A 27,784-nucleotide genomic window follows, 5' to 3' on the forward strand; every position below is an offset into this window, starting at 1 on the left:
CTGGTTTGTTGTTTTGTATTAGGAGAAAAAAAGGGGACCATATATTGCTATACAACTTTCATGTCTTTTTATAGAAAATAATAATAAATTTGGGAGTCCTTTTAATGTAAAAGAATAATGAACTTGGGAAGGTTGAGAATTTATGGAACACCAATAAAGATGGATAAAAGGTTGGTCGAGAAAGTTAATAAGTTAGAATGAGTTGGATGAATATCATTGGAAGATTTTGGAAGAGTTAATTTTATCATAAACACCACTTTTAGTACGTTCAAGCAAATCCCACATAGACAAACCACGGGCTAAAGTGATCATTGGGGCCGTAGTGTTACATTCATAAATGGAGTGCTAGTAAACTACTAACATCGGTTTATTTTTAGAAAAATCATCTTCCAGTTAACTGTAGGGATCTTAGCTGCAGTTGTGTTGTTATAAAGGGGCAATTGTATATTTTTTGAAACTTGGGGTTAATATGAAAATTAGTTTTTGAAAGCTCTTTACAACTACAAGAACTTTTTATGCAGTTTGCTGCATATATGTTAACTCATTTTAAAAAAAAAAATGCTAGATCTACAAACAATTTACAAATAAATAGTTACAAACACATGTTTCATATGATGTGGACCAATCATTAAAATGAAAAAAAAATAAAAAAGAGAAAAAATAACTTGATTTGATTGGTTGAAGATTTATTTGTAAACTTTGTAAAATCTAGCATCTCTTTTTCAAATACACATGAAAATGAAAATACATTTAGAGTGCATTCTCGAGTTTTTTTTTTAAAGGATAGGAAAAGAAAGGATTGTAAAATTTCTTTATTTTGCATTTTTAAGTTTTTTTTTTAAAAGAAAGGAAAGGGGAAGAAAAGAAAAGAATGATGTTTTTTAAGTAAAAACTTTCCTCAAATTTTTGGGAGGATTTGGATGGAAAACTTTTAAGTTATATGTATAATTACTAATTTACTCTTATTAATTAATAACAATTTTATAGGAAAAAAGACATAATTGTAAAATTAATTATAACTTATTTCTCTTTCTTTTCTTTTCTTTCTATCTCAAGAATACTATTAATTTTGTATTTTCTTTTATTTTCTTTAGTTTTTCATGTAACTCGAGAATGTCTTTTTGATATATACATTTTTTTCTTTTATTTCTTTATTTAATCTTTTCTTTTTTTACCATTTAAAAAAAAAACTCGACAATCCAGTGTAGTTTAATCGATTAATAATAATGCGCATACTATGCCCGTTGGCTAAAGAATATTATACGGAGTATTAACGAACTTTTGGATAGGACTGGAGGGAAAGAGATATGGCGTGTGCGTATATGCGCCATTGGACCGGCAGCCGGTCTCCGACGGTAGCTTCCGCCGCTCTTCCGGTGAATCCTAGGGTTCTGGTACTCGGCGGGACGGGTAGAGTCGGTGGTTCAACCGCCATCGCTCTCTCTAAACTCTCCCCTGACCTCCGCATCACCATTGCTGGTCGCAACAGGTCTTACTTCTCACTTCCAAGTCAAATTCCCCAAAAAGTTGTTTAATAGTTCATGTCGAATTTAATTTAAATATATCTCCTGTAATTTTACTATTGTGTGAGAGTTCATGTCGAATTTAATTTAAATATATCTCCTGTAATTTTACTATTGTGTGAGAGAGAGCGTGACATATTATATACGTATAAATTCAAATTAGTCTCCTTATTAGATAATTATTACATGTGTATTTACATTGTTTTAGTTTTGGTAGGATTTACTTAAGCAATTATATGTTTGACAATGGCGTCGAATCTGTTATCGCTAAAAAAAGTAAAAATATAGGTATAGGTGCATGGAAAAATGTATAATACTTGTCTCGTTTTCAAAGTTTATATATGTTGCTATTGTATGTTTTTGGACCCCTTTCCATCAAGCAACATTTATTTTTGGTGATGCAGTTGTGACATCATAAAAAACGATACCACATCATCGATTTCCAAGTTATAACAGTTCACACACATACAATAGATATGAATTCATGATTTGATACATACCATAGAGTTTTCAATAGTTAGAAACATACAATAGCAAAACAAGTCATTTATAGTGTTTTGAAGGGTTATCGACTTATTTAGTGAAAAAGAATGCATTCTGGCCTGTTAGGATAAGATTATAAAGTTCCGAAGCAGGGTGTCGCCTCCAGACGTTTAATAGCATGGCGTTACAAAACGAAACTTTGCTTCATTGCGTTTTACATGTTTCACTTATCTTCTCTTATTGAGAAGTAATCATCGACCCGCATAAGTGAAATTTTAGAGATCACTTTCAAGCCTAAATAATTGGGAGGATTTCTTAGTTTAAAGTTGCCCTAGATGTATTATGCTTGCCATTAATCATTATTACTTCTATGACATTTTATGCTGATGATATGTTACAGGGAAAAAGGTGATAGTATGGTTGCAACTCTTGGAAAGAATGCCGAGTTTGCTGAATTTGATATAAATGATGCCAAATCACTGGAATCTGCTTTGGCTGGTGATTGAGTTTTTCAAAATTTATGCAAAATTGCATAATGTTGCATTACTTTTTTAGTACGCATAAATAGCTACATCTATACAAACATTCACTATCTGTCTCTGCAGACGTTGATCTTGTGGTACATGCTGCCGGGCCATTTCAGCAGACAGAGGATTGCAGAGTTCTGGAAGCTGCCATACAGGCTAAGGTGAGAACAAGGTAAATCTAATTCCATAATTTTCTTGAAGCTATAGTAATCGTTGGCTTTCAAACATGCCGAAGTGCAGATTATTTTTTGTAGAATATGATTTAGCTTGACTCACCTTCAACTGCTGTCAGACAGCATATCTTGACGTGTGTGATGATACACATTATGCGTGGCGTGCAAAATCGTTTATGAACGAAGCACTGGCTGCAAAAGTTCCAGCTATAACTACTGGCGGAATCTATCCAGGAGTGAGCAACTGTATAAACCTAATTCAAGACACCTATTTTTTTAAAAAAACATATTATTGAATAACTAAAGAACAATAGATTTTCATAGGACTGATACATTTATCTGCTTATCTTGACAGTGATGGCAGCAGAACTAGTGCGTGTTGTAAAAAGTGAAAATAAGGGTGAGCCTGGAAGGCTGAGGTATTAACATGCTCCACATTTCATAACATTTGTTCCTTGGTAATAAAGCCATTATGATTTTGATTTCACATACTGTTATCCAAGAAATCTATAGCTGGCACAAGTTCATATATTTTTCATTATCCAAGAAATATATAGCTGGCACAAGTTCATATATCGTTTTACAATACTTAATATAAGCCATTAGCAGTTATAATATAATGATAATCTTGTCTCAGATTCTACTACTACACAGCAGGAACTGGTGGTGCCGGCCCGACAATATTAGCCACTAGTTTTTTACTTCTCGGGGAGGAGGTTATTGCATATAATAAAGGTCTGTTTAAAAGGGAACTTCTAAAATTGTGTGTTACGCTCCAGTTGTAAGGTTTATGATTTTTCATGATGCTAACCAGTAAGCAATTATCATGATAGGAGAAAAAATCAAGTTGAGGCCATATAGCGGAATGGTCAACATTGACTTTGGAAGAGGAATAGGGAAGAAAGATGTGTATCTCTTGTAAGTTTTATATTTCACCCTTCACATCTAACTGCAGACAGCCATGTTTATAATATTTAATGGAATATGAAATCTTCTATATCTCATACATGGCATAGAAATGAACACTTGACCACATAATCTAGGGACTATGACTGCTAGCATACTCATGTAAGCTTCTCTTTTTTCAGAAATTTGCCAGAGGTGACTAGTACACATCAGATTCTAGAAGTTCCAACTGTCAGTGCTCGCTTTGGAACTGCACCCTTTTTCTGGAACTGGGCGATGGATGCAATGACACGTTTCATTCCTTCTGTAAGATGTGCATGCGTAATTGCGTATACAACACTATGTTTTGTACATTACTTTTAGAAGTTGCAAAGTGGGCGGGTTAGGTAAGTTGGTTAATGAGTCAAGTGGGGTTCGGGTCAACATGTGTATTGTTTTTGTACTGGTCCAAATGGTAGAGCTGGGACTGGCACAGCACTCTCTGTCAGAAAATTTGTATTTGCTTATAAGTAATTAGTTTGTCTAATATTAGCATATGACTACACAATTATGTTGATTACAATTCTAATTTAGTGTTATGAAAAAATGATTTAGAAGGTTTTATGCATTAAATTTATATACATTGGGCAACTATTGGGAGAGTTTCTTGCAATTTGGAGTTTGAAAACTTATACCTTTTATCCTAGAGTCATCCATAAATTGCTGGTTAACATATCACAAAGTGAAGAAGTCAAGAACTTCATGATTAAATTATACTTCAATAGGCTCTCATACTAATTGTTCCCTTGCAATGTTATAGGAAGTCCTAAGAGACAGAAGCAAAGTACAAGAGATGGTTCGGTTATTTGATCCAGTGGTCCGTGTCATAGATGGCTATGCTGGAGAGCGCGTCTCACTGAGAGTAACTTACTTTCTTTTCCAACTTTGTCTCCATTCATAAGACGTTCATAGCCTCAATATAGTTACTGTAATTTTGTCGTCCTCATTATTTTTATTTTTATTTTTGTCTTTTGAGCAGGTTGATTTAGAGTGTTCAGGCGGACGTCATACAATTGGCATTTTCACTCATAAGAGACTCTCTGTGTAAGTCATCTTTTCCCTTGACTTCTTCTGAATGAATTGTTACGGTTAGTCGGTTCTGATTAAGGAGGAACGATTGCCATTGTGTGCCAAAAACATCAAGAAAGAGGTTACAAATCCGGTGGGCATGACAGTGTAGGCATCAAGAGTGGGTGAATATGGATTGGTTTAGGGTGAACCGACCAGCCACCATATTTTTGTCCACTTTTATGGAAATAAATAAATGTGGGTGAAAACGGATTGGTTCAGGGTGAAGTATTCTTATATATTGAATTCACAATCCCCTTTGCAGGGTGGGGGAGTATTTCACCCTGAACCAGGAATTTAGGGGTTCCCTTCACCATACTTTCTTTTTTATTATATTGAACGCCTTAGGTAGTTCGCAAGCATTTTTATGCAAGTTAGTTGACTTCTAACTCATTAAACCCATTTGGCCCTTTATCAATATAAATACAATCCAAATGAACCCATTTCAATATATATGAGTTTGAAATTGCCTCTTCAATGCGTTGGAAGTTCACTGAACAATTGTATTTTGTGCGCATACATTCTTTCCAGATCAGTTGGTTATTCAACAGCTGCGTTTGCTCTTGCTGTTCTGGAGGGCAGCACACAAGCAGGCGTATGGTTTCCAGAAGAGGTACACATTACAGGCACATAAACACTTGCATGAACTTTATAAGTTTCCCTACGTTTATGATTTCCACTATTTGTATAGCCTGAAGGGATTGCCATTGAAGCTCGGGAACTTCTCCTTGAACGAGCTTCACAAGGAACAATCAATTTTGTAATGCACAAGTAATATTCTTTCCTTTGCTTTTATAATGCAGAAGTCTAACAGACTGTCTAGTTCAATAAAGACAAAATTTTGCAGCAATTTAGTTTCCAGTTTGTAAATATACGTAGACCAACGTTGAATGGCCTTTTAAGCAAATTGATTTATAACAGGAAAAACTTTTCTGCAGAAAAACTACAATTATTTAATACTTTGATATATGTGCAGGTCTCCATGGATGGTGGAAACAAATCCAAAGGAGGTTGGACTTGGAATATATGTTTAACATCTCCACAAAAATTTTCCAAACTCACAATAGATCATAGTTTATTATAGTAGAAAACATGACGATTGAATTTGTGCACAGTTGAGACCTGATTGTACAAAAAAAAAACAATATGCTACTATATGATATTTATTAATTTACACAATAATGTTATTGTTTAGCAAAAATGCCAAATCACTCGCATGCCCTTGAAAATTTAATAAATAAAAATAATAAATAAATAAAATCTGCTCGTGTTCCAGTGCCTGGAAACTGTACAAACTCAAAATACAATACAATGCATATGCACACCACACATCTTCTAAAATGAAGGCTTACCAGTAAACCCATAATGCATCAGTACAGCATACCTGTCTCGGTCAAAGGTACAAGTCGGTCAACAACCCTTTTGTTGACCAATATAACCTGATTTGTGTTAGTAATTTTACTAACATTGTAATACACACAACATGTACTCGCTAAATTGAAGCCACCCGCCAGATTCTCAACCTTAAAGACCGGTAAGAGCCCTGGACACTTTCACCGGACTTCTTTTATACATCCCCAAAGTCGTTTTTGTTTCCGAAACCTTAATTGCTATGCATGTTAGACTTGTACACTCAACGTTTGGACTATATTGCTCAGTGCCAGACTTCTTTAGAGAAACCCATTAGAAGTACTTTGAATACCTCTGAGAATCTTGCCAGTGACGCCGGCTCCCACTTCGCTCGAATACAGAATTTTGGACATCTGTAGCCATTCTTGATGAGTTGCTTCTAGTAAATCTACTGGCTTCATTTCTTCTCTCTTCATCTTCATCGTATTGTGCCCTCTAGAGAAAGTTTGACGAACAAGTTAACATACATGGAATATATATAATATATATATATTTATATATGGGTGAGATAATTTGAGACCACCTCTTAGTTTAGGACCAACTAGGACCATTGATTTTTGTACACCATCATCATCTACTACGATATACAAGACTTTTTTGTAAAAACACTAAGACTTTCCAGCGACGGGCCCACAGAAAAATCATAAGTTCTTACACATGATTATACAAAAAAGTCGCTGGAAAGTCTTAGTGTTTTTACAAAAAAGTCTTGTATATCGTAATAGATGATGATGATGGTGTGTAAGTTACGAAAATCAATGGTCCTTTTTTCCACTTTTTTTAGTTGGGTCTCAAATTATATTTCCCCTATATATATATATAGGGGAAATGAGTCCATGTAACTTACACATGTGTAAGTTAACTCTGACCACCACCATGATCATCTCCAACCACCACCATGATTTTCCGGCCACCGCGTTGCCGGAAAAACATGTGTAAGTTAACTTACACATGTGTAAGTTAACTTACACATGTGTAAGTAACTTACACATGATTTTCCGGTGGCCCGTCGCCGGAAAGTCTTAGTGTTTTTACAAAAAAGTCTTGTATATCGTAGTAGATGATGATGGTGTGTAAGTTACGAAAATCAATGGACTTTTTTTAGGTGAACTCATTTTATCTTAGAGAGAACCTTGGAAGGGTTGGAAAGAACAGCATATGCTTCTCCAATCATTTTGAAAAGCCTATCGCCATCTTTGTGGACATTTTCAGCAATTTCCTTCCATAGCCCATCATCTCCATCATCACTTCTAACGAGTGACTGCGCAGCCTACATCACCGGGACATGACTATTAGGGAAGGTGAACCCCATATAGAGGTGGCAAAATTATATGGGTCCGGTAATGGATAACTTTTAGTACATTTCAGGTGACCTAATTGTGATGTTTTACATCAACCGTTAGCATGTCAAGCGTGATTAATACATGTAAAATCAACCATTCATTATAATACAACTTGCACAACTTCAGACCTGTTAGAGATCAAATTGCGTTTGTTTAAAACAATTTAACTTCTATTTAAGATAATATTATGGCAATTTTGACCTGTTTGGCCCAATTGACCCATTTCATTTTTAACTATTTGACCACAAAGATTAAGCATACATTGAATCGACCCATTCACAAGTAAATGAGTCAAATAGCCACCTCTGCTCAACTAAAGTTCAGAAGTGGGGTACAACCTTATCTGGATGATGTCTGAGTGCAGCTTTCCTATATGCCTTTTTAATATCTGGGCCAGAAGCAGTTGATTCAACTCCCCTGTTAAGTTTAAAATAAACTCATCATTACTTGATCAAAGAACACATTCTATAATGTTACAACGATTGATGAAAATAACTTACAATATGATGTACATATTTAACGGGATTCCCTTTCTGGATTGTTCTTCAACATTAGCAAGCTGTAGTTGAGTTTGCTTGAGCTCGTTCACAAGGCTTAATTTCTCTGACGCTCCAGATAGATCACTCTTTTCTTTCATCTGTGTTGTTAGAAGAGAGACCACTCTCTGTAGATCTTTTAGTGCCTGACCATAGTCTCTAATCAACTCATATAAGCTGGCTCGTCTAGATACTGCCTGCATTGTGATTGTTATATAATCAAATCAATTTCTTTTATAACCACTTCCAAAGTAATGAAGAAAAATATGGCCTTTTAAGAAGGAGATGATGGTGTTCATGAGTGCAAATGGTTGCAAAATGCTACTTATGTAATACAGAAACTTGTACTCAATCTCAGGATAGTGACAATTTCGACCCATTTACTTATGAATGGGTTAATTTGGGTTGTATTTTATCTCATGGGCAAACAGGTCGCACAGATCAAACAGGTTGAACGTAATCTTGTTTTTGATGACCTCCCAAATAATCTGTATTTGTTTAGATTTTAAAGATTGAATAGAAATGTTTGTTGGTCAATCGGAGCTGGCCTACTAAGAGCCCCCAAAAAAATGACATGCAGCCCATCATGTGTTGACCCATTCCATGACCCGCCATCTTGCCACCTCTAACTGATAACACATGACCAAAGGCAACCTGTGAGCTGTGACAGGTGCATCACAAGGGTGTCCCATGGGTCACCTTCTAGTTTTAATCTTACAATTAAAAACATGTTGCATAGCAAAAACCTTAAGATAGTTTGAATCGAGGGCTATAGCTAAACTGCAATCTGCAATGGCATCTGTTATTTGACCCAAGCATCTGTATGCTGCAGCCTGGTTGCAATAACATACTGATGCAAATGGACGAGATTCAACATTGCATGATAAAGCAGCAGTGTAATGTTCAACTGCTTCTGCATGCTTTCCTGATTTGTATGCTTCATTTCCTGCTGTCTGCACACACAAACAGGGATCTAATCATACAGAACTATGCAACCTATGAATTATATATATTGTAATTTGTAGATATACTACTCTGTATAAAGGCTTGGTAATGTGACTGATAATGAGCGTTATTTATTTTTTAAATTTTTTTAAAACTAGCTTGTCCATTTCCTATACAATACATCTTTTTATAATAAAAAACAAATGATACCAACGTATAATGAACGTTTCATTCTCGATTTCACATATCAGATTTCATAATATTTATGACACTTTTAGCAATCAACAGGCTTGAGGCCAAGAGGTAATTAAGGGGGCAATCACCAAAGAGGTTCAAGTCTTCAAGGGTGTGATGTGTTTCTGTGTAAGTTTTCCAATAATAAATAGGAAACCCTTTTGGCAAAGAAGGCATAATAATTTGTAGGGCAAAACCAAGGCAGAAATAGTAATTTATGATTGCAAACGTGCTAAAATGGAATATGTTAAATGCGTTCGTGGATGACCAAAGATGCTTTTAAAGTTTCTAAACCATATAGCCATACCTTATGAGATAAAAGCTCACGTATTTTATCAGCTAAAGGAATTGCTGATTCCTGACTTGTATTTCCTACCCTGAAAAACAATTACACAAAAACTTGAGCTTTCTTGTTATCTGATTAAAACCTGCTGAAGAGAAACATTGGACATGAAAAGAAGGAAAAGCCAGTCTTCTGGGTTTACAATGTTACATATATAACCACTATAAAGGAGAAGTGATACCTCTCAGAATTAAAGCCTGAATTCTCGTGTTTGTTGATATATTCGAGAGCATCATCTAGCCTTCCTAAATAAAAGTAGGCTTTAACAATAAGATGTGGTCTCCATGAGTTTGTAGACGTGTTCACTTCATCAGAAGCAAGAGTGTGCTCGCACACCTGAATCACTTGTTCATACCTCCGCATCTGCAAAATCAGAAAAAAGTACTCAACATCCATGACATCTGTATAAGATAACTTTTACCCACTTAATCCATGAGATCACGCAACCACCCCCTAACATATAGCATCACAAATTTTAGCTAGAGGTAGGAAAAAATTGGGCAGATCAGGGGGGTTATTAAATAAGATGTCAACATATATATGTTTTGTGCAGGTCATGTGGGACAGCAGACGGGTTGGGTTAACCACAAACGCTCTTTGTAGAAACTGTCAACTTTAGCTTTAGGCTTTTGGGCCAATAAGAGTAAGAGCCCCAAGGAAAGACATAATTATTTTTTGTTAAAAGTCATGTAAACACATAATACCTAGGATTTGATCACTAGACCAGCCTGTTGGGGTTAATTATAGCACTGACCATGAAAAGTGCTTCTGCTTTCATCTGAAGCAATTTCTCTGAGCAAGTGCTTATCTGCAACGCTTCACTAATAACTCTCAACACACATTCAAGATCTTCAGAAGCTCGTCTTTGAAAAAGATCCGTGCATTGGTTAATGCACTCCAGCACTTTCTGGACAAGCAAAAATGGAGAAGAAGATTAAAATATATGTCGCTTAGGTCCACTTGTTATTTTTTGTCATTTTGTTTCCTAGAGGGCTTTTTAAATGTGTCAGGTTAAGCGTCCAAACTTTTTTGGCAATGGGGTAAGGTCAAAACTGAGAAGAAAATGCATATTACCTGTGTCTTTTCCAGCCCCTCAGAGGCCTCTACTATTACTTTCTTGTCCACACTACTATTGGTTCTAGATTGCAAGCACTTCATATACTGCTTTTTTGCGTTTTCAGTTTCACCCATAGCAAGGTAACAGCTGCATGTATACAGATATTAACAAGGAATAAATAAGCTGAAGCTTCAGAGTTCAGAAGTATAAAGAAATGAACATAATGCAATGACATCAAGCAGATTTACATCTGATTGAGTGCCTCGTTGGCCATGAGTAGAGAAAAGATGTGCTAAATATAATCATAATGAAAATTAGTTAGCTTTATCGTCCATTTTCATGTAACAAATGATAGTATGCAATAACAGCATACTTCAACATATAAATCCAGAAGGAAAGACGTACTGTGCAGCTCGAACTTGGACCTTGAGAAAGTTGGGATCTATTTTGTCAGCCATGAGACAGTCGCTTAAAGCTTCTTTCATCCTTCTAAGTGAAATCCTAGTTGCTGCACGATTGCTATAGCACAGCATCAAAGCCCTAAGGCAGTTTCTAGATTTCTCATTTTGAGGTACAGAATTTATTCCTTGTGTGTAACAATCATCCGCTTTTGCTAGATCGCCATTACTATAAGCTTGGTTTCCCCTGATATTAATCACCATCAGCTAGATGTGGCAAAATCAACCTATTTATGGACGAACAGCTCGATTTGGGTTGTAATATGCCCCTAAAGGGTAGAATTTTAGCTTTGGTTAAGATAGAAACTGGCAAGCAGATCAAAGGTCACCAAAGTAAGCTCGATAAAACATGAACTATTTGCAAAGTTCGAGTCCAACCCCTCCCAACAAGTTTTGACCATTTACCTAACCAGCCCATCATTGCCACCCATACTGTAAAACTTTGAATTAACATGCTATTGTTTACTTATAAAAAGAAATGAAATAAAAGACAACACAAGGTAGATTTTCAGACCTCAGTCGCCATTTCTCGCAGGCTTCCTCTGCTAATTTACTGGAAGACATAGCAATGACATTTTCATGCCTAAAATCTTGTTCACTTACTGGGATGATGTTATACTTCGTTTTATGTGATGTAGATAAATCAACGGTTAAGCCATTCCCAGGAGACAAAATAGAAGAGTTTCCCGAAAATGGGAATAACTCTGCAGACATGGAACTGTAAGAATCGCGAACGATTTTTAGGGGAAGTTTCTTTTTATGACGGATATCTAATGGAAGGTGACTTTGGCTAGATGACAATGCAGCAAACGTAAAGTTGCCCTCGCTTACATTTTCTGATTTCGAAGCAAAACTAAACCCACTTTCTTGCCTCCCGGAAGTTGCAGTTGAACTCACATCAGAATCTAGCCCAGTAACAGAAGCATCACTACTGTATTCCAAATTTTCAGTTGCAGACTTATAGCTTTCCGTCTCAGAAACTTCATTGATGTAAGGCCCAACAGATTCATCATCCGTTGTGACATTTGAGGTTACCAAATGTGGTTCACTCGACCCATCAACTTGATCATGATTTTGTGCATCATCGGATGTCACTGAAGCTTCTCTTGAGTAATTATCATTAGCTAGCTTTTGATCACATGGAGAAATATCCATCGGCGAGTAGGCTTCAAAAGTGTCAGAATTTCCCGACAAACTTCTTCGGCTAAAGCCAAAACCTTCTCTAACCCTTGATGGACCGACAACAGGTGTTTTCAACTTCCCTTTCTTTTTCCTTAACCTATTATTATCTTTAACCGATTCTTTTCTAGCTTCAAATCTATTAAATTCAGAAAACATATTACCCTTCATGTCGGGTGTTTTAAACTCTACAAATGGAGCCCCTATATCATCCAATTTGCTTGTAAACGCAAACTCAGCCATTCTATCAGATGTACTTGTAAACGTATCCGACCCAAACAATGTTGCATCCTTATGATCTTTAAGGTTCATATTTTTCATCTCATTTTCAATCTCAACCGCCACGTTATTATCACTTTTACCAAAATCCTGCAAATTATCATTCTTTACATTTCCTACATTTCTTTCACCTTCAATCGTCATCTTACTAATTTCCTTGGGCAATTCATCAACCATCAAACTATCATCACCAAATGCACCTTCCTTTTTCATCACATTATCATAACGTTTATCGTCGTCTATCTTCAACTTTGACATATCATCAACAATAACATTAGAACCAAAACTCAAATTCCCAAACGCCGATTCCGAACCCCTAAATTGGCTAAACCCTAGACCTTGATCAGCCCCTAAAACCCGACTATCAATCGGGTAATCATTATTATTAGACTTATAACTATTTGTTTGTTTCCTAAGCTTCATAAGCCTTGGCCTTGAAAGATTCTTACCCGAACCCGTTAAAGCCGGAGAATTAAACCCTAAAACTGGATTCATTTCATTAAAACCCGAAAACCCATTATTCGGATTCGAAGATGATGATGAGTTCATATTTATTTGTAAACAAACCAAAATATATAAACAAGTTTCATATGGTCAAAAATAAAAACTAGAAAGACTTATTTTTTCAATCTTGCAGATCAAATCATACAGCAAATATGAATTAATAAATCAAATGAATAAACAACAAACCTTGAAAGCTGTTAATATTTAATTGTAGTCCTCAAAACCATAAAAAATCTTGTTTATAAAGTTCTATGTTATTCACAGAAAAACGTCAGATTCGATGTGGGTTTTAAATTACATTTTCTTTTTACTGATTTTCGTGTTCATGTGGCTGGCTGATCGGCCCGGCCGTCCCCATTTCAAAAACTTTGCCATTTATTTTTTCAACATGTATTTACTGTTTAGCTACTATGTTTTATGGATCCCATGAATGGTCCTCCAATTTTAATCCATATCTATATAAAAACTTTGTATTTCAAAATAGCTTTTCCCGTTATATTTCTAGTCTTACTTTATTCTGGGCCTTGAGGCTAAAAGAATACCAAAATTGCTACATTACTCGTCCATTACCACCAATCTACCCGATTATTGGAAATGCAAATATGCATTCTTTGTTTTTTGAGTTATTCTACCATTAATTGCAAATTTGCAATGATACCATGAATTTTATAATATAACAACAACACAAGATAATTTTGTTCGTAGCTATGAACTACTTAAGTGTGCAGATTATTATAGAAAACATACAAATTTGCAATACATCCATTAGCTAGCATATTCAACTTACACTGCTACACATATAAGGCTACTAAAGAAATAATGCTTGTTAGAAAAGGGTTTAAAAAATAGCCAATGGGTTGGTGGCCCATTGATAAGGTCTTAGACCTTGTAGAAATCCACTAGGGTTCAAATCTTACTTTCTACATTTGTAAGAGTGGATTATTTTTTTTTATTTTTTTTTGGGGGGGGTTTCGAGAGTCATAATAACACACCGGATGTTGCAAATTTATACCCTTCATAGAGTTGCTTGTATGTTTCACTCAAATTTTGCGTGACTTCAACTCTATCCTTTGGTGGGATATTGTTCTTACTTTCATCTAGTCGACGCTTCACGTCTTTGATTTGATTCTTGAGCTCATTAATCTTCTACAATTTCTTGTTGCACTCATTTTGCAAAGTTTCCAGCTCCGGAGATGTTGCAAAGTAGATTCCAGTTTTATAAAGTTGAGGGACAATTTCAAAAATCACTGAAAGTATACGATAATATCTTAACTTTTTCGAGTTTCCAACTCTATCCTTTTGGTTGTTTTCATTTTCAGTTGACTAGATTCGAACCCAAAACACTTTTTTGACTTGGGCTAAATCAATCCGCATCCTCATGACCTCAGCATATATAAAAGCAACTTTAAAGCAACGAGTAAATTCGTTAACTACTTGTATAGAACTATAAAGTAATGAAAGCAAAAAACTGTTATGTAAATTATTGTTGTGTATGATTATTGGATCATTTACACAGCATATTGCTGTTAGAAAACATAACCATAACCATACACCTATTCATCCCCTCATGGGTTCATAAGGACCTTGTTGTTCACTCCGGCTCTGTATAAGTGCAACTCTGTATCTGTAGTTATACGTATCTCCGTCCCAGCAGGTGCAAACAAAGCATCTCCTTCCGACACTCTATCTTCACTCGAATTTGTGTGCATTGACCCTTCTTGATATAACCACAAAAACCGATGGACCAGGAAGTGCAGGAAATACAACCAACCCACCTTGGTTCAGCAAACAACGGTCAACCTCAAATTCCTCAAAAGGCGATGTGTATCTTCTTACATATGGATTCACAGGAACCCCTTTCAATATTTCAGGTAATCCCTGATATTACATGATAACATAAGTTACCAAACATTATTACAACATTTGACTAGAGTGTTTGAACAGACTATCAAGTATACCTGCTTATATGTGAGCATGGAACAAAGGATTTTGACATCCATGTATTTTGGAGTAAGACCAGCACGCACAACATTATCTGAAGCTGCCATGCACTCGATACACTCGCCCGTTAGATATGCATGAGGTTCATTTGCTCCTATATATAAGGCATCACCTGGTTCGAGTTTTACTTGATTAAGGAGGAGGGCAGCAAAGACCCCGACATCATTGGGGTACTGCTTTTCAAGTTTCAGCACAAGTTCCTCCTTGCTAGTTAACAGCCTTGTCTGATCAAACACATGAAAAGTGGTATTTTTATTACCTAATATAGTACAAATAGTATTGATAACTAGTTACTTTCAAAAAAAGAATAGCAGTATTTATCTGGATTATACCTCCTTTTCTCTAGTTAGACGATTAACTAATTTGAAAAGTGCTTTGGAAATCACTTCTCTGTTAACTGACATGAGTTCAGTGAATATTGCCCGAAGAACTCGCTCTTCTTTGACCTCCCCATTGTACTTGTCCATAGCTGGAATTTGGTCTGCACATGCATTGCCAACCACTTCCTTGATCTCGGGAACATTCTCAAGCACAGCATCAAGTTGCTAGCATAAATCAGAAGTATAATAACCCGTGACTTTAGTATATAATATAATATAATGTTATTTATAAAATTAAAAAAAAAAAAGAAGAAGAAGAAAGGGATATATAGACATAGATATAGCCAGATTTTGAAAAGGGGTTGGCTTAGATATTTAGAACGTGATCAAAGCCCATTAACTAACTCTCCACATATCATGTTCTCTATCAGAAAGTTTGGCTGAGTTGGTTTTAAATATGCTATTGATCTCCATTCGGTTTTTATAATAAAAAATCACAGCTCTCAACTGCGTGGGAACAGAGAGAAAGGAGTGATCAACTGTTGAGAAGAGGGTGTTTTGTAGTCTGCTATAACTATTTATCTTACGTGTGAGTCAGAGGAGAAGGCAGCACAGCAAGTAGGTTTGATCAACGGGTTTAAGAGTTAACAAGGAGAGTGTCGTCTTGCTAGGACTCAATATCATCTTGAAGGTATAACTACAGTCGTTCTGGTTTATTAATGATGTGTTCTACTGTTCCTACTAGTCTTACTTTTAGTCTCGTTAAGCATGTCAGATTTCCGTGGCCGGATATAAAATGTGACATTATAGTTACTGGTTACAAAATCATAGTTTCGGGTTTAGAATAAGCATCACATCACATTCTGGTTTAATTAGTGTTGACAAGCCGAGTTATACTAGTCCCGTGATAAATAGTTAGCTAGTATCAAGGAAGGTTAACTGATAGTAATGTTTTTAATAAGGTTAGGCCTATTATACTATGATATCGATTGGGGCAATTTGAGTGGAGTCAGGACTGTCCAAATGGGTCATCGGGTACATGTACAATCTGGGTAAAGGGGGTGACTGCAGGAAATTTATACCAATGTCTAGATATGGTTTCTTTAATCAGTAGGTTATAAACATGTCTACAACTAATATGGTACATGAGATAAGAACTTTAATCTGTAACTGTACTGATACATGCTTCATGATCTTTAATATCTTAGCCACGTATGGATACACCAGCAGATTTTATAAAAGTCAATGCCAAATTACTGATTTGACGAACTTAATTAGCTGCTGATATATATATATATATATATATATATATATATATTATGTCTACTGTCTAATAGTCTAAGAAAAAGTCAGGTTAGAAGTATTAGCTTCTTAAGTACTTCATAAGCAACCAGAGGTCATGCTTTCAATATAAGATGTAATATTTACCGGTCCTATCTTATTTAGTGTGAACGTCTAAATACTATCATGCTTTCATGGATCTTAACTACTCGTATTTATTAAAGCTACTGATATGTCGTATATATATGTGTGTGTATATAGGGGTGAGATATTTTGAGACCACCTCTTATTTTAGGACCAACTAGGACCATTGATTTTTGTACACCATCATCATCTACTACGATATACAAGACTTTTTTGTAAAAACACTAAGACTTTCCAGCGACGGGCCCACAGAAAAATCATGTGTAAGTTAACTTACACATGTGTAAGACATGTGTAAGTAACTTACATGATTTTCTGGTGGGCCCGTCGCCGGAAAGTCTTAGTGTTTTTACATAAAAGTCTTGTATATCGTAGTAGATGATGATGGTGGTGTGTAAGTTACGAAAATCAATGGTTCTTTTTTGGACTTTTTTTAGTTGGTCTCAAATTATCTTTCCCCTGTGTGTGTCTATATATATATATATAATGACACTGGCTGCGAATCTATCTTCTTAACTAGCTCGTAACTTAGCTTTTTAACTAAAAATAGGATGGTTTAAATGAGTTTGGGTCGTATATATATAAGTAACTTGCTGGATTTTGTACACTTTTACTAAGGACTTTTAAAAGCTATTTTGAGGTCGTAACAAGGATATTTTTTTTATAACAGCAGCAATGACAGTTTATATATAGTTCTCTTAAAACATCAGCTCAAAAACTCATACAGCTAATAGCTTTTAGGAGTTTTCAAAGTATTTAAATAAACTTGTGAATCTCTTGTTCTACATGGAAACATACAGAATACGTTTGGAACAACAATATCAGTCATGGAGCTGAACAACATTTGAGTTGCTAGCTGGGATATAGCTTATATTTCATAATCACTTTATATATTGAAACTTATGATTTCAGCATATCAGTATATAACCTGCTTATTTTCTTATACTTTTCTCATGGGTCGGTTTATTAAGTCTAGTTATAAATAGTTACCAGTCTTGATTCGGCTCACTTGGCTCACTGATTATATGAAATTAGTGAATACAAGAATCATTAGGCTATATTAGAAAATGGGATTCGGGACATAAGGAATTGATAAGTAGGACAGTTACAGCAAGTTTTAAATGAAACCATTTGATGTAGATCATATCGAACACACACAAAAACTTGAAAGCAGAAAGAACTGTTTACAGGGATCAATTTTAGTCTTTGAACCAACAGTAGAAAGAACACAAGAAAAGATGAAATATCTAAACTTAATTATGAATATGCTCAGGTTGAAACGGGTCATACTATAGTTACTCGCTAGTACTAGAGGTTGCAAGATGGGTGATTGGGTTAGATTGGCTAACACGTCAACGCATGTCGGTTGAGATATGTCAATTTTTTTTGTACGGGTCAAAACAGGATGGGTCGAGCCAAGTTGACCCATAAACACTTTTATGTCCAACACTTGAAATAAACTAGGAATAGTTAATGCATATACTCTGATCAAAATCAATACTTTTTGCAGATATTATAACTCAAGAAACCAATCTAGGAGAATGTATGTATTGAAATGGAATTTGACAACTTTCACCCGTTTGACCTTTTACCCGTTAAGACCAACCCCCTAATTTTTACCCATTTCATGGTAGATATTAATCATAATCTGTATTTTGTCATTAACAACTAAAGGGGTCAAAATTGCATCCACTAACCACTACAAAATCTGTGAACAACAACATGGCTAAACATTTAAAAGGCCAAAAGTAGCAAGACACATTCTATTATTTAGAAGAACCATTTACGGTACATAGCTAAACATTTAAATGGCCTGCAAAAAATTAACTGAACAATATATTATATTTTACCTCAGCACTAATAAAGCCGCATAAGGCCTCAAACTCGGTTAAGGCCAATGCCATTTCAGGCTTGTGGTTTGCATCTTTATACACATTTGGTTGCAGCTTATGAAGGAAGCCGGCCAATTCCTTATCCGGATGGGCTTGTATAGATAATGATCGTCCAACTGAAAGAACCTGATACACAAACACTTCAATTAGTGTTAAGATATGACCAATATAATAAGTAAACTTGTATTGGGAAAGTTAGTTTAAAATTAAGCATTATTCACTAAACAATTCTATTAAGATTGCGTGTGAAATTTAAATTTGACTATCATGCATTATAGGTAATAATAATAGTAACAAATATAGGTAATAATAATAATGAATAATGTGAAGAATAATTGAAGATATTACCTTGAGCAAGAAAGGAAGATCAAGTCCTTCCTAGGATTTTGCATAATCCAAGATTTCAGACTCACATTATTTCCATCATCTTTTTTTTGCACAACAAAAGACGGTCCAGAAACATGAGTTGCAATCCAAAACTCAGCATAATGTTTCTTTTCATCAATCACATCACATCCGCTGCTGTTCTTCTCATACAGCCTCGCCACGCGAGAATCGTGCCCAATTCGACCCCACTCGTAATTCTGAACCCAACACTTCAGTTTCAACATCTTTTTTTCTTCTTTCGTATCATCATTCACTCCATGAGTCTCCATTTCTATGTAATGTAATGTAATGGCCGCACTTAGAAGAATTTTCAAGACCAATATATAGAATAAGAAGGATGAAAGTGTATACATAGTCGTAGCCATAAATATAGCAGCGGGTCGGTGGGCTGGTGGAGGATGGTCATCCCCGTGGGCAGTTCTATCGGAAAATTTGACTGTTGGGCCCACTAACTAAATGCAAATAGACCTACTCTGTGAATCACATACCGTGTTAATTTGGCACATTTTTAGTGGTTTTGTGATCGCATATGTGCTTACGTGGCAAATTTTTATATCTAAATATTATATTCTTTTGTTACATTTGACTTTACAATATCTAGATTTGTAATTGAAAATGTCAAACAATCAAATATAAATCAAATAGTTATCCAATCCTTGTCATGTTATATCTTTACCAGGAAGAAACGTTATAAGGCTATCTTCAATGCTTAAGGACGCGGCTGCCACATCATATTTTTACAAATCCTTATACATCCTTACAAATCCTTATACATCTTTACATATCCTTCAAATCTTATAATTTTATCTCCAACCATATAAACATCCTTACATATCCTTTTACCTCCACTAAAAACAAAAATATATTAGGTAAGAACAAGTAAGGGCATAACCTCAGGTAAGGACATCTTTCAAAAAATCCTTAGTTTTAGACAAACTTCAACGGCAAAGGATATCCAAGGACACCTAAGGGCACCCTATTGGAGATTACTTAAGGTCTATCCCTTAAGTTAAGAAGTGGATAAACTAAGTCGTTCGGGCTTAACTTAAAATAAAAAAATAATGATTCCAAATTTGTCTTACGCAAGGTTTATATAATGAGGATCGAATCATGTGTTTCAAAAACAAGAGGTTTTCGTCTCTTGTCAAGGATGATATGAGACGTCTTGGGCTGGTGTTATTGTGGGTGATCGGGTGCTTGTGTATTGTCTGAGTTGTATAGTGTATCACCCTATCAGGGCCTTTTTGGGAGCGAGTTGTATAGTTTATCACTCCATTAGACAATAAACAGGCCTTTAGATATCAGAATTACATTAGACAGTAGACAGGCCTTTAGTAGATAGGACTTAAGGCCAAATTCACTAGCTCAAGCTTTGGTGCCATATTCAAGGCATGGTTACAAATTTCGGGTTGGTCAAGATTCGGGCCAGAATAATTCAGAAGAGGCTTTTCGGCCGGGGGTCCGTCTTAGGCTCAATTGTATCCTCAACTATGTTCTACCTCTTCGAATATTAGTTAAACAAACCAAAGATACGCCTGATATAGCGATACCAACACAGAATTTCATAACTAAGACTCGCAAGACCTATCGAAAAATATTATTGAGAAAACCTGCATCGTCACATATCCATGGCTGTGTCTCCTCTTTGTAAAACTTTGATCTTGAATTCACCGGCCTTAAATTTTTCACTTTGTTTGTAAACATGTAGACGGGGAGCAGAATCATGAAGACAAACTCAAATGCGGGACAACCAGATGTGGAAAACTGGAAATATGGGTATACTTACATCTACCACTATAAAATTTCACTAATATACTGCTAAAAGGTCAAAAACAAAATGCATATGAGCTGGGAAGCTAAACTATATCAGACTTTTTTTCCCATAAAAAACTGGTACTCAAGCCATCAAAGAAAAATACCGTAAGACATACCGTGTACATGAGAGTTAAAACAGGAAAGGTCCTGCAGTAAAATAAATAGAAATTGACAGATGGCACAAGGATTCATACCACGTGAACCAACTTTCAAAGAATCGCATATAACATAAGATAAATTGAGGACTTAATCAAATGTGAATATTCCACATCCTGTAATTGTAATGTTTTATCATATGATATAAAAATTTGCCGGGGTACTTTTTCGTTTTTATTAAAAAAACCAATTTCTTAAAGGGGTATTTCTCTGATACACCACTTTGTCCCTCATTATCCATCTTAAAATCACTTATCAGAATTTCCAACTTTAACCTTGAGTAATTAGGCATAATAAAGAAGAAAAGACACAATAACTTAGTACTTAAAACTAAAAGGGCAAAAATGCACAAAAAGTTTTTGAACAAAAATTCAATTAAGACATCTTAATACATAAAACATCTTGGGGTGGCCCAGAAAAGGTTCAAAACTGGTCACAAAGATACTCTGGTTATGTAACATACATAACAGTCGAAGCCTTTCCATCTCCGAGTAACGAGAACAGGAAAAGCTTCATCCGTTTACCCGTTACAAAATTAATCTTGAATCAAATATATAACCTTAATTTCTAAGTAATAAGAAATTCTAAAACTATATACCTACATATTGTAATAATTAAAAAAAAAAAAAACATATGCCGTTAAAAAATAAAATAAAAATTGGGGTTACGTTAATATATATCAGGAAAACAATATAATAAAACCTATAGGTAATGATAATAATGAATAATGTGAAGAATAATTTAAGGAATTACCTTGAGCAAGAAAGGAAGATCAAGTCCTCCCCACTTGTCAACAACAATATCACCCAAAGCCTTCCTAGGATTTTGCATAATCCAAGATTTCAGACTCGCATTATTTCCATCATCTTTTTTTTGCACAACAAAAGACGGTCCAGAAACATGAGTTGCAATCCAAAACTCAGCATAATGTTTCTTTTCATCAATCACATCACATCCGCTGCTGTTCTTCTCATACAGCCTCGCCACGCGAGAATCGTGCCCAATTCGACCCCACTCGTAATTCTGAACCCAACACTTCAGTTTCAACATCTTTTTTTCTTCTTTCGTATCATCATTCACTCCATGAGTCTCCATTTCTATGTAATGTAATGTAATGGCCGCACTTAGAAGAATTTTCAAGACCAATATATATATATAGTTGGTGGACCCAACAGTAAAATTTTCCGATTGAACTGCCCACGGCGATTACCATCCCTCCACCAGCCCACCGACCCGCTGCTATATTTATTATGGCTACGAGCGCTAATTGTATACGGTTGTAGTTGCTACACCACCCATCAAGTTTTCCTATGTTTCACTATCTGCCCTTAACTTCTGTGAATCATTGAATGTTTACTCTTTGTTCAAACTAGATTCAATTATTATCTTTATATAATGAAAAGAGGGCCTTTAAATGAGTAATTTCCAAAAATGTGCCTTTTTTTAATTTGTTGGATACAAATGTGCCTACTTTAAATTTGTATTCTCAAACTATGCTTTTAAATTAAAAAAATTATATATTTTTTTTTCTTTTCTCTCATTTCTCCTCTTCCTTAATCCTTTCATGTATCTCTTTCTTTTTCTCTTCAATAAGACAACAAACATACTTTTAGAGAAGATTAATTAATCAGCTTACATGAAATTTTAAGTTTTGAATTTAAAGTAAGTTAACTATTACGCTGGAATCTTTTATTATATCCTTTTCAATAAGTATAACTTCTAGATAACACTAATAAGAAACAAACTTAGATATATCTGAATATACTTGAATACATTTTGGATGATATTAACTCAATTTTCTTTTCACTTGTAAATCTACGGATTTAGTTTAACTCAACTTATTAACACTATAAATATTGATATAAACGCAATTCATATCGACCCACTAGTTTATAAGGAAATGAATCAAACCTATAATATCATTTCACCACTGATTTATGTGAGATACCATGAGTCATTCATGAAAATAATTTACCATTAGGCATTTACTGATTACCATTAGACGTATACATGCATATATATGAGTCATAACCATACACCATTGCTATCAGCAACATCAGATCGAGACAGACCTTTAGATTAACTATGGAGTAAGTTGAAACATGCTATCTAAAATTCGACTTATATTTTATTCCTAGCAAATCAAATGGATCAAAAATCATACAAAGTGTCTTCTCAAGAATTTGCTATTTCAATTATACTTAAGTGGAAAGGACAAAGGCATAGAGATAAATGAGAGGATTATGAAGAAGAGAGATAAGAGAAGAAAAAAAAAAGTTATTTTTTGTATTTATTTTTAAATCAAAAGCATAGTCTGGGAAAAGAAATTCAACACAAGCACATTTGTGTCCAACAAATTAAAAAGAGGCACATTCTTGGAATTTACTCCTTTTAAATATACCAATTTTTTTCAATAGACATAGTGACATACCAAAGTTCTTTTTTTTTTCTTTCTAGTTTCAATACTTATGCCTGATACATGATTTGACAAAAAAATCTCTTATAATATTGGTTACTTTATTAATTAATAGAAAATTGTATATTGTAAACATGTTAATGCATAATTTATGATAATTTATATAAAAACTTTATATTTTGAAGTTTATGAAATAGTTCAAAGTAAAAACCTTTTTATAGTTAAAATGTTTGTCAGTTTAAGTAAAAAAAAAATCAATAGTTTGAATTCTAAGGATACCAAGGTCAACTGATTCAATTTTACAACGATGTTCAACAAACCGAAAGTCGTGGCTAGATTTAAAAAAGAAACGCTATTAAAAGAAATATTACATTATAGCTTTGTTTGAATGCAATTAACTTTAGCTTTTCGATGAAGCTTTTAATCTTTAAAACTATATAATTACCTCTTGAAGTTGCAGCTACAATTTGCATACCAAACACTTTTAAAAAATAAAAGTTACAGCTTAAATATTCAACTAAAAGCTACAGCTTACAGTTTTAACTAAAAGCTACAGTTTAAACTTCCAACTAAAAGTTACAGCTACAATTTTCAGCTATTTTTGCCAAACAGACCATATTACTTTAGAATATATTTTCTTAGATCAAATTGATAATTGATTCAATTATAATACCCGTTTTCAAAAAATGGCTAAAAATTACTCTACAACGACAATTTATTACCTTCGTTAGATCGCGTATATTGAGTCATCTATTGTCCATGCTCCATATTACTTACACGGTTTGGGCCCCTCCTCAACTTCTATGTGCTGCTTATACATACCGTTATATTTTTAGTCCTAACTTATATTGGGCCTTGAGGCTACAAAAAGACCAAAGTTGCTACGTTACTTAGTATTAGTCCATTACCCGGCCCAACATTTGGAATGCAAATATGCATTTTTTATTTTTATTTTTGTGTTTTTCCAGAGTTATTCTACCATCCCTTGGAATGTTAGTATGATAACATGGTTTCTATTACTGTAGTACAACAACAAACACACAAGATAAATTGTTCATAGCTATTAAATAGTTAACTGTGCAGATTATTATAGAAAACATGCAAATTTGCAATACATCCATTAGCTAGCTTGCATATTCAACTTACACATAAGCCTACTAATTAAGGCAATACTAGTACTTGTTAAAAAAAGGGTTTAAAATAATAACACATTAGATTAGATGTTGCAATAATGTGTAAAGACCCTTAATTAGTTGACTTGTTTTTGGTTTGATTTCTGACCAAGAAGCAGCATATACTCTTCATATAGTTGCTTGTATGTTTCACTCAAATTTTGCGTGACTTCAACTCTATCCTTTGGTGGCATATTGTTCTTGCTTTCATCTAGTCGACGCTTCACATCTTTGATTTGATTCTTGAGCTCGTTAATCTTCTCCGATTTCTTGTCGTATTCATTTTGCAATGTTTCTAGCTCCGAAGATGTTGCATTTTCTACTTATTGCACAATAAGCAAATCATCAATATATAAATGTACGTGCTAGTAGTAACAACGACAAGGCGATTTGAAATGTAGACTACGTAAGCTTGAATTTTCGTTGTTTGAGTATTAATTATAAGGAAACACACATATGCTTAGTAATAATGCCAAAACAGAACATATATGATTATACATATAAAAACGTTACCGAGGGAAATGTCGTTGCCATCTTCCATGCTTTGGAATTCCTATCAAAAACATTTATAATGTAGATTTTCTAAGATAGGGAAAAAAAAACCAACTTAAGAGAACTTATATGTATATATACGAGTCCAAAATATATATGTTCTCTAACATGAATAGAATCTGTTATAATACAACTATCTTAACAGACATGTTATTACCAACAGACAACATTTTTGTATAAGTAGGGTCTATGCCTCTAAACAAACTGTTAACATGTATATTTTTGTATATCAAATGTAAATTTAAACCTAACTACTAAACTTCTAACACCGTAAACTTTGATTAATACCTACTTAATTAATAAATACAAGCTTGTTGAAATGAAACATGCATGAATTAATATTGCAAAACTTATTTAAATAAACCTGTTTTGGCCAAGTTTGATCTTTCCTCTAAAGTTGATGCTCCCTTTCTGCGTGACTAGTTAAACTCTTTGAGTAGTCTACACTTTTCACTGTCCTTATATAATACGAGTATGTAGAAGACCTTAAATAAAGGGGGAAATGATATAGGTATCAAACCATTTGATATACCTACCATATATATGTAATACAGAGTTGTACAGTGTACTCGAAAAGTTGTATCATGTGGTAAAGTAATTAAAAATCATATAATTTCCTTTTTTATTGTTGTAATCATTAGAAACGACATATATAAGAATTTTATATATAAGTGGTAAGCTAAAGAATTTTGTTCTCTAAAACAAAATATCATCATGATCAACTTTGTACGTTTCGTACTTGTCCTCTTCATAGATTTTCTGACTTAACCAACATTACAAGCAACACATGTATGAAAGAATTTAAAATGTTACAAAATCAAAATTTAATGACATGTCTATTGACTAATACCTTATTCTTAGTTTTTCCATTGATTTGTTATGTGGGATTGTTATGTTAAAATGTTGTTTATGATGAGATATTACTAGCACAAAGCCACAAACAATAAATAATCCAATATCATTATCTATGTATACAAAACAAAAATTAAGCTCATGAACTTGTGGAGCTTTTTAACAAGATTATATACGATTATCGTGTAATACTTGTCACTCAGAGTCTCAAAATTGTATCAACGTACGTCGATCACATTATTTATCTACTTTTCATGTTATGAATACATGATACCTAAGAAGACCAAAAACATCTTTTATTTAACTATATATAATAAGATATGCTTGGGGGAAAAAGAAGAAAAAAAAAGACATCGGCTCCAAACAACACGGTATGATTGTCGAGCAATTTAGAACGTACGAACTTGGCAAGATACTATGTGCACCAGGGAAAAGGATAATCAACAAATACTATGTTCATGTTTAAATTCGCAAATATTATATATAAAGCTAAAACATCATGGCACAAATTATCAACCTTTTAAATGTGAAATCTACACATGTAAAACTAATCCTAGTTACTCTATAATTGTCTATTACTTAAGTTTACAAGTATATACAATTAAAAGATTATAATTTGTACACATATATTATCAATATCAAATGGAATGCACACCGAAAACTAAAGTCCAAAGCACCTGATACAAAGATTCGACATCCAAAAGAGGCAAGAGGGTGATGAAAGAAACTTACTTTATTAAGACAAGAAAACTAAAAGGGCGTGGGATTAAAAGAAAAGTGTGTTGTGCCATTCATAAGAAAATGGTGTTTGTAGTCACGTGCAACCAAGTCTAACAATTCATAATTGAATATCAGAAGAATAATACCCATCATATGATGCAAACATATAGATGACCCCAATATCTTTGTGTCATAGGGTCACCATATTTTGACCCATTCCCTACAAAATATATAGTTTATGTATGATGTCATTTCGGAAATAATTTCATAAATTCAAGCATGCATCACGGTTTTGTCGATTTGATGCTTAATCGTAAGGAATTCGTTTAGTTTTCTTCTAAACTTGGTTCATATATAAAAGAAGTTTTGTTATAGATTTATAGTAAAATATTGTTTCGTCTTAGAAACAAAACACTTGGTCGTTATGCTCGATCTATATATGATTAAAAACTGTATTTTAATAAACATAAATCTTTGGTCATGAAAACTGGACAAATATCCCCCAATGTCAATTGTCACAGATGGCTAATTAAGGCTGACCATGCATGTAAAATGTATTTTATTTGTGCTTTGTTTTTGTAATGCAAAATTCACGTTTTTGTAAACAACCAAACTTATATTAAAGTAGAACATCTATAATGAATGTCAAGTCATCGGTTTTCACTTTGTAATGTTTTCGATACAGTCTCAAATAAGTCCCGAGGAGGTGGGGATGAAAAGTAACAAAAAACATAAGAAAATCCAAAATATATATGCAGAATTAAACATGCTTTTTGAAACCAGGGAAAACCTTTTAACCATTTGAATGTATGACCTCTTAGGAGCTAAACCGTAGGCTGGAGAAATGGAGAGTAGCCATGGAAGACAATGGTTTGTGCGTCAGCCGAGAGAAAACAGGATACCTACGATGCGACTTCGAAAAACAAGAAATAAGACAAGATGGTGATGAGGATATTCGCATTGGGGAGCGGATATCATATCCGAAGGAGTCTTTTAGATATCTGGGATCGGTAATACACAAATCGGGGGGATAGATGAAGACGTGACACATCGGATCCAAGCTACATAG

At 34.3% G+C, this 27,784-nt stretch overlaps 2 protein-coding genes and 1 pseudogene across 2 annotated transcripts; 1 reads left to right on the forward strand and 2 right to left on the reverse strand.

Moving 5' to 3' along the window:
- The first annotated feature begins 1,266 nt into the window (after nucleotides 1–1,266).
- On the forward strand, nucleotides 1,267–5,898 carry LOC122599667. The gene is made up of 13 exons (XM_043772214.1): nucleotides 1,267–1,489; nucleotides 2,407–2,504; nucleotides 2,612–2,694; nucleotides 2,826–2,952; nucleotides 3,062–3,125; nucleotides 3,344–3,441; nucleotides 3,540–3,624; nucleotides 3,795–3,918; nucleotides 4,412–4,513; nucleotides 4,631–4,695; nucleotides 5,251–5,332; nucleotides 5,411–5,490; nucleotides 5,696–5,898. The coding sequence occupies exons 1-13, from the start codon at nucleotides 1,308–1,310 to the stop codon at nucleotides 5,751–5,753; spliced, it is 1,248 nt and encodes a 415-aa protein (XP_043628149.1). The 5' UTR covers nucleotides 1,267–1,307; the 3' UTR covers nucleotides 5,754–5,898.
- LOC122599655 (TPR repeat-containing thioredoxin TTL2-like) lies at nucleotides 5,849–13,333 on the reverse strand. Its single transcript, XM_043772204.1, has 11 exons — nucleotides 11,560–13,333; nucleotides 10,993–11,232; nucleotides 10,605–10,734; nucleotides 10,285–10,437; nucleotides 9,712–9,893; nucleotides 9,495–9,564; nucleotides 8,755–8,961; nucleotides 7,973–8,205; nucleotides 7,811–7,889; nucleotides 7,262–7,399; nucleotides 5,849–6,564 (listed from the first exon to the last, which is right to left on the reverse strand). The coding sequence occupies exons 1-11, from the start codon at nucleotides 13,050–13,052 to the stop codon at nucleotides 6,403–6,405; spliced, it is 3,087 nt and encodes a 1,028-aa protein (XP_043628139.1). The 5' UTR covers nucleotides 13,053–13,333; the 3' UTR covers nucleotides 5,849–6,402.
- Nucleotides 13,334–14,480: 1,147 nt separating this feature from the next.
- Nucleotides 14,481–22,226, reverse strand: LOC122585438 (annotated as a pseudogene).
- Between the last annotated feature and the right edge of the window lie 5,558 nt (nucleotides 22,227–27,784).

This window comes from Erigeron canadensis, chromosome 1, assembly GCF_010389155.1.
Source record: "Erigeron canadensis isolate Cc75 chromosome 1, C_canadensis_v1, whole genome shotgun sequence".
NCBI classification, from domain to species: Eukaryota; Viridiplantae; Streptophyta; class Magnoliopsida; order Asterales; family Asteraceae; genus Erigeron; species Erigeron canadensis.

What these genes read in the sequence shown, in the direction of transcription:
- LOC122599655 (XM_043772204.1), bottom strand. Translation starts at nt 13,052, where the DNA reads ATGAACTCATCATCATCTTCGAATCCGAATAATGGGTTTTCGGGTTTT. An exon ending in TGCGAGAAATGGCGACTGAG is followed by an intron (nt 11,233 to 11,559) that starts GTCTGAAAATCT and finishes GATTAATATCAG; the next exon opens with GGGAAACCAAGCTTATAGTA. An exon ending in TTCTTTCCAACCCTTCCAAG is followed by an intron (nt 6,565 to 7,261) that starts GTTCTCTCTAAG and finishes AACTTTCTCTAG; the next exon opens with AGGGCACAATACGATGAAGA.
- LOC122599667 (XM_043772214.1), top strand. Translation starts at nt 1,308, where the DNA reads ATGGCGTGTGCGTATATGCGCCATTGGACCGGCAGCCGGTCTCCGACG. An exon ending in ACCATTGCTGGTCGCAACAG is followed by an intron (nt 1,490 to 2,406) that starts GTCTTACTTCTC and finishes GATATGTTACAG; the next exon opens with GGAAAAAGGTGATAGTATGG. An exon ending in GAGAGCGCGTCTCACTGAGA is followed by an intron (nt 4,514 to 4,630) that starts GTAACTTACTTT and finishes TCTTTTGAGCAG; the next exon opens with GTTGATTTAGAGTGTTCAGG.